We start from the raw sequence: 7,722 nt of genomic DNA, 5'->3' as shown, positions 1-7,722 counted from the left end.
CTCAGAGGGCTGGAATATCTATTCTATAAAGCCAGGCTGAGAGCTGTGGCTATGTATCCTGAAGAAAAGAATGTTTTGGGAATTATTTAGAGCACCTTCCAGTACCTAAAGGCCCATCCACAGGCAAGCTGGAGAGGACCTTTTGACAAGGGCGTGGAGTGACAGTACATGGGCAAATGTCTTCAAACTGAAAAAGAGTAAATTTAGATCAGATATAAAGAAGAAATTCTTTACTGTGAGGGTGGTGAGGCACTAGCACAAGTTGCCCAGAGAAGATGTGGATGTCACATCCCTGGAAGTGCTCAAGGACAGGTTGGATGAGGCTTTGAAGTGGAATTTGTGCTTGTTTTCGACGGTGATGTTTGAACCAGATTATTTTTAAGGTCCCTTCCAAACAAAGGGCCCTTAAAAGGGCCCTTTGATTCCGTGAGACCCATATTCCTCTCCTCTGTCAGTGGCAATCCATCAGCCCTCTCTCTGAAATGATCCTGTGAACATCCTGCCATGATATTCACGGATGGCACCCTTAAAGGTGGAAGTGTGTGTTGATCAGGTCTGTGGGTCTCGGACGGGGCGGGAGTTCCGAGCCGCGCTGTCCGGGAGGCGGTGGCAGCGCCAGCAGATCTCGGGTGTGCTAAGCTGGGGTGGCTGTCCTCTGCTGCCAGAGGAAAAGACTTCTGAGGAGGTTTTCTAAGGCTGGAAAAGACCTCTGAGAAGATTGAGTCCAATCTGTGACCGAACCACCACTAAATCACTATGTGCCACATCCAGTCTTTCCTTAAACACCGCGAGGGATGACAACTCCATCACCTCCCTGGGCAGCCCGTTCCAATGTCCAGAAACCCGTTCTGTGGAGAAATTCCTGCTAATGTCCACCCTAAGCCTCCCCTGGTGCAGCTTGAGAGCGCATCCTCCGGGAGAAGAGGCCAGCCCCCAGCTGGCTCCAGCTCCTTCCAGGAGCTGCAGAGGGTGATAAGGTCACCCCGAGCCGCCTTCTCCGCGCCCGGTGACCGCGGGGTCAGGGCGCTCGGGGGAGGAGCGGGAGCGGGAGCGGGAGCGGGAGTGGGAGCGGACCGAGGGGGTAAAAGCAGCGGAGCGGGGCTGAGAGGGAGCGGCGGGACAGCGGAGCAGAGCGGACGCGCTGCCGAGCCCGGGGCTGCCGTGCCGAGCCGTGCCGAGCCCTGCCGTGCCTTGCCGTGCCGAGCCGTGCCGTGCCGTGCCGTGCCGAGCCGAGCCTTGCCGTGCCGTGCCTTGCCGGGTCGGGCCGTGCCGTGCCGTGCTGTGCCGAGCCCGGGGCTGCCGTGCCGTGCCGTGCCGTGCCGGGCCATGGCGGGGCTGCGGCTGCTGCTGGGGCTGTGGCTGGGGCTGTGCCTGTGCCCGTGCCCCGGCCCGGCCGCATCCTGCAGCCCCCGCTGCCGGCACGGAGGGCTGTGCCTCGCCGACGGCTCCTGCCTCTGCTCCAAGGGCTACGAGGGCGAGCGCTGCCAGCACGGTACCGAGCGGGGAGCGGGGATGGGCGCCCACGCCGCAGCATCCTCGGGATCCGACCTGCTGGGCGTGTGCGTGAGGGAGGGGCGGTGCTGCAGAAGGCGAGGTGGAGGAAGAGAGTTAAGACAGCCTTTGGGGAGGTGAGGCAGGGATGGCAAAGTGGTGGAGCTCAGCCGGAGCCAGCGGGAGTTCCTCACGGTGGTAAGCAGACCCCGCTGTCGGAAAGGGCCGTGGGTCCATAAAGAGCTTTTTGCCGCTTGGATGTTGGGTAAGAGGCGGCTCCCCGGACAGGCTTTGGTGTTTTATTCCTCCTAATGCTTTAACTGTGTGCTTAAATACTTGCCTGGAAGTATTTAAAGAATCACAGTCAGCTTTGAAAGGACCAGAAGGTCACCGGTCCAACCTCCCTGCCCAAGCAGGGTCATCCTAGAGCACAATGCACAGGATTGCATCCAAATGGTTCTTGAATGCTTTTAGAGTCATGACAACATTCTAAGCCACAGCAACACCTAACATCTCTAGGTACAATTAGTCGGGATTAGTCACTAACAAAAACACCAAAAGGGTGTGTAGAAAGTAGGTTGCTTTCTGGATTTCATTTTATTTAGAACAGCTTGTGCTTGTAGAAGTACTGTCGTTTATTCCCTGGATGTCACCTAATGCACAGAGTCATTTGGACATCCCATTTCCATGGTAGGAGGCATAAAGCTAGAGTGGAGTCTGTTGCTGCTGGTTTCCATGGAAAGAAGAAGTATTTTTGGAAATGGCACCTAATATGCAAAAGAAAACATTGTGAAGAAGAGTTTTAGTTTAAACTCTGTTCAATGTAACATGTTAGATTTCTACTTTTCTAATTTTCTTTAAAAGTTTAACCACAGAACTTCTGGCTATTAAATGCTAAAAAATCACTCAGTGTCAGGAGCTCCTTTGCTTTGCCTGGTTGTCCTATGTGAAGAGGTGATAAAATTGTACAATATTTGTTCTAATTTTCCACGTCCTTCATTTAAAACGTGGAGTTTTTTTAACACTGAAATGAGATGCTGAATATTTCATTCAGCTCTGTAATCATTCATGGAGTGTTGTTTCATTTTGAGGCTGAGGCTAGCAGGTGGTGACAAAAGATCTGTAGCTAATGTGCTGTGTAGTGGAGATTAACAGCTATGCTGTATGAACTAAGCTGTAGGAACTTTTGGTTCCTAGATATTTTGGGGTTTAGGGGAGAGGTGAAATATTGGTGGAGAGGCAGATCAGTTCTTGAACTGGTGAGGTGAACTGTCTGGAATTGTTAAAGAAACCACTGAATCCTTGTGCTCCTAAGCTCATCAGTGTAGAAAAGAAATTGTCTGAATGAAGTTTCTTCCCTTGTTCTGAACACTGTGTGAAATAACACAGAAACAGAATATTTCTTAAATTGGGAGCTCTTGTAGGGCACTTCCAAAGAAATGAGAGCATCTGGTAAAAGTTACAGAGAGCTGAGCACTGGCTGGTTTTTCATACATCTCTGTCCTTTCTTTGCCTGCCCATACTCATTCTGCAGGTACAAAAGTCCTCCATTCTTCAGTTGGGTTTTTTGAGAGTGAAATAAGTCTATAAGGACAAAATCAGGATGGTGTTACTCATTGTTCATCTTTTCCATACTTTTCACCCATCCAGTCAAAGAATAAGTAGAGAGCTCATTTCACACCACCAGCTAACTCAGATGAGACTCCCTGAGATGGATAGGTTTCTAAAACCTGTGTGTGAGTGACAGCAGACAGCAGGACTGATTCAGGGATGATTATGACTAGCAAAGAGTCTATGGGATAGGTAATTTATTTTCAATCTGACTGGATTTATCCAGAATTAAGATTTTTATTTGTACCTTATCGAACCTGTCCAAGCTGTCAGATGCTTTTCTTCCAACAGATGATTTAGAGTTATGAGAAAAGTTACATTTATCTTGATTCTAGCTAAACAATCACTGTACATTTCAGAAAGATTTCTGCAAAGCCAGCTGAAGCAAAAAGGAGGGAGAAAAGTGTGTGGGGGAGAAAGAAATCCTGGCTTACTTCTGGAGACATTTTAGAGAAGAGATATAAGGAATAGAGTATGTAACTTTCCTGAAGAGGAATGTAGGAATCCAGTAAAGAGTAAAAAGTTCAATATTTCATCTTAAAAATCATGATGCCTCTCAAGCTGCAACATCTTTTTATTGAATAATTTCTTCTTATCACCTATTTTCTTACCTGTTATTTCTCCACTTCAGTTATCAAAAGCTTTTTTGGCAGTCCAGCTATGGTCCTTTTAATATGAGTCTTTCTTGTGCCTGTTCTGTCCAGGCCCAAAACATCCCTTAATTTTGAGTGCTTAAAAGCTTAGTATGGTGAAGTGCTCTCTGTGCAGAGAAATTATTTCATCTTATGTAAGATGACATGGCAGACATATCTTAGAAAATATGAAGACAAACTGATGAAAATATTAAAATGTGCAAATTTCTTATGTATTTAAGTGGTAACTTTAATAAGATTCACCAGTATCTATCCAACCTTTCTTTGTTGTCTGTTTTTCAGCTACATGTTATCCAAAATGCAAAAATGGGGGAGAGTGCCTCCGACCTGGAAAATGCAGATGCCCACCTGGGTATGGGGGTAGATACTGTCATAAAGGTAAGACCCAAGGAAGAGGCAGCTTGGAAACACAAGGAGTTTGAAAACAGACTAAATTAACTTAGGATGTCTCAAGTCCTGGATCAAATGCACTTGAAATAATGACCTTAATTCTGTAAATCTCTGACCTTACTATCAAGACATGCATGGCCTAGAGGATCTGCCTGCTTGCAGGAGGATGGGATGGAGTACACAAACTGAAATGTGTTGTGAGAATCTGAGCAAACGTTTTGCCTTTGAAAATATTCTTTTTATGTGCTATGTAAATATTCCATTTAGCTCCATAACAGATTCTTTTTAAATAATTTATTGAGATGGCTTGTATAGATACATACTTCTGCACTAAGTGGTTGAAACTTTTATGCAGTAGCTGCATAACATTGAGGGCCAGTCACTGAGGATATGTATGGCAAAGTATTGTTAAGAGGTAATTGGAGAGACAGAGAAGGATAGAACAAGCAGCTGATGCCAGATGAGCTGTTTAAAGACAATAATTTGAAGTCCTGTGCTGCTTCTGAAATGCCTGGTGTATGCTGTCTTCCACAGTAAGCTGTGAAGGAGGCTGTCAGAATGGTGGGGAATGCATCTCTGTCAATGGAGTTGTGAAGTGCCTTTGTGCCTCTGGCTGGACAGGATCAAGATGCCAGGAAGGTGTGTGTCTACATTCATGCAAATATTTGTATTAATTTTAAAACTGCAATAACAGAAACATTTAAAAAGTATTAAGGGCCTAATAAGTATGGAAATGTCATTGCATTACTATAGAAATGAGTGACCTACATTATGGGTACTTATACAGATAAAATAGTGTGAAAACATTTTGCATTATGGTGTACAACTGTTCACATTTAAACCAAGATGGATAACTCAGTACCTGTATTTTTTTTCCATTTCCATGGTCCTGGAAATGCTTTTGGAGTTACACCAGCTGAATATCTGGCCTAGAAGAAAATGTGTTTTGCCATTTTGACTTGTATCATCCTGAATCTTTCATTCTGTCAGGATTCTTTTACATCAGTTTTATAAATCCTGCTGACTTACCCATTCTTTCTGTTGCAGCAATTTGTCCTCAAGGTTGTCGCAATAATGGAGCTTGTGTGGCTCCTGGGATTTGTAGCTGTCCAGCTGGATGGGTCGGTAGAGCGTGTCACTTAGGTAAATGACTTCTGACATTTCTCATTTATCCTTTCCTCTGCTTGTTTGATTTACTAATCAAAGTGTTCAAGTCTTCAGGGCCGAACAAAGCTTCCAGGGAAAGTATCTTAGGAGAGTAACTGAGAGCTGCTTCCAAATACTGGGGCTCTTAAAAATATGCATAGGGAGTGGATGACTGTTCAATTTGGTCAGAAACACAGAACTTTTCCACTTTGGAAGAGATTCAGATTTTGGTTGTCACAAATTAATTACTTGGTATATTTTGTTGGTATTTCTGAAATATTGTCTGTAAACTGAGACCCATTATAAGGAACTGAAAATTACAGAAGTACTATTAGTACTGGTGTGGGTTAGAAGCTTAATTAAATTTTATAGATGTGAATTGAAACCTGCTTCTCACTTTGAGGATAATTTGATAGAATCAACTCCATGTATTCTTAGAACTCTGAAAGCTGCCTGTAATCAGGATAAGTACTGACACACTTGCTGAACAATCAGTTCCATTTTCACAAACTTTGCTTCACAAAAGCAAGTGATTATAAAGTCTTAAATCTACACTTCTTGGGCCTTGTATCCTTGTAACAGCACTTCCCTGATGCTAAAGACAATAATCCTGGGACTACAAAAGGAAAGGGTTTTTTTATTTTCTCTCTGGGAGACTGAAAAAGCCCTTACACAAACACTGGTTTTGAACTGGATATTGTGGGTGCAGGGTCTCTTGATTAAGTTTTCTGAATCTGATATATTCACATGGCTGTGGGCATGGCTGTGGCTAAATCAGCTAGTGTTAGTTCTTCTACAATACATATGGTCAAGTAAACAGGGGGAAGAGGAGGGCAGTATGTGAGATACTGCTAGGATGAGGTGGCTCTTTCCTCATGGGTGTGGATCCAGCGCTGGCTTGAATAAGTTTCAGCAGGAATTTTTATGGTTCTCTCACTTTTATGGGAGCATCCATCTCAAAAAGAGCCTGTGCCTTAAAGAACAGAAATGATAGTATTTTAAAAGGGAAATGGAGCATAATAAGACTAGACGTACTGTGCCTGTATTCCAGTGAAGGCCACAATGCCATAAATTGAGAGACATTTCTTTTCAGTTCCTCCATTACGCTTTTATTTATACTGTCCCAGTGCAGTCACCAGGGAACAATTCTGCTGCTGCAGTGAGACAAAAAGAAAAATGATCCTGTGTTGTGCTGAAGCCATGCTGTGTATCTGGTGTCTCATTTCAGCTGTATGTAAACTGCCCTGCCAGCATGGAGGGAAATGCATCGCTCCAAATGTGTGTAGGTGTCGACTGCCGTACTCTGGGCCACAGTGCACAAAGAAAAGGAAGGAATGAAGCAACCTCAGCCAAAATAAATTGCATTTTTTTTAATGTAACTATACAGAGAAGAAGTCTGCAGCAGTGGGGGACCTTAAAATAAACATGGTAATTTGATTTCAGACAGCTTTTTGTCCTCACTATATTAAGTACATGCTTTTCCATATAAAAGGAAGGTATTGCTAATTGTAGGAAAGTTGTTACAAATATCCAACTATGTGTAGTGTATCACACACTTTCTCCTCTTCTCATCTTTCATAAGCAGAAGTATTATGCCTTGGTTAATACAGCTGACCTTGAAATAAAATTTTCTTCAAATCAAGTACTTCAGAATACATCTGTGCTCTTTTTTTATTTTTCTCCCCTTTGACTAGACATTGTGCTATGTAATTACATTTTTAAAAAGCACATGAAACAAAGAGCCCTCAATTCAAATCATCAGAAGTAAATGTTAGTTCAAATATAATTTGCCTTATTTGAGATTAGTTTGCAAGAGGAAACTTGCAGAGTTTGCATCTTTCTGGAATATTACCAAACTGCAAAGCATCTTAATTAAATCATGGTTATCACTTTATGTCTGCTTCCTGTCCATCCCCCTCCAATCTGATCTGGATCTCAATCAGCTGAACAGTATTTCTAAGAAAACCCCAACAACTAACAATACTTGCCCTGCCAATACTTGTTCTGACAATTCTGCTGTTACTTTCTAAAAGCTTAATCCATGATGATACTCTGAGTCCTTATCTTGACTACTTCTATGCTCATATTATTTGATCATCTCTTGACTTCCAATTATTTATTTTCCTTATCCCAGTGAGACAGGGAAATGTATTTTTCTTCTGCAGACACTGATAATTCTGTGCTATTCAAGACTGTATTGTAACAGGAGCAGTATAATGGGAGGCTGCAGAGTTGCAGTGAGAAAAAGCTGTGCCTGTCACAAATCACACATGTGCAGGATGTTGACACTTGTCTTCTGGAGATGTTCCTGTTTGCCTTCATTTAGGTTTTGGAGCCTTTTGAAAGGGCTGCAGAACAGACTGAGTCTCCTATATTCATTGTTCCTTGTCTCATTTGTGCTGTTTCTTGAATGAACCTTCTTGTTGAGGAA

At 43.5% G+C, this 7,722-nt stretch overlaps 1 protein-coding gene across 1 annotated transcript; it reads left to right on the top strand.

The window, feature by feature from the left end:
* Window positions 1-831: 831 nt before the first annotated feature.
* On the top strand, window positions 832-6,733 carry LOC130248836 (neurogenic locus notch homolog protein 1-like). Its single transcript, XM_056482860.1, has 5 exons — window positions 832-1,492; window positions 4,038-4,133; window positions 4,680-4,784; window positions 5,193-5,288; window positions 6,520-6,733. The coding sequence occupies exons 1-5, from the start codon at window positions 832-834 to the stop codon at window positions 6,627-6,629; spliced, it is 1,068 nt and encodes a 355-aa protein (XP_056338835.1). The 3' UTR covers window positions 6,630-6,733.
* Window positions 6,734-7,722: the final 989 nt, after the last annotated feature.

This window comes from Oenanthe melanoleuca, chromosome 2 (assembly GCF_029582105.1).
Source record: "Oenanthe melanoleuca isolate GR-GAL-2019-014 chromosome 2, OMel1.0, whole genome shotgun sequence".
Classification (NCBI taxonomy): Eukaryota; Metazoa; Chordata; class Aves; order Passeriformes; family Muscicapidae; genus Oenanthe; species Oenanthe melanoleuca.
The sequence above is the reverse complement of the archived record's forward strand: the minus strand, read 5'-3'. Positions and strand labels throughout refer to the sequence as shown.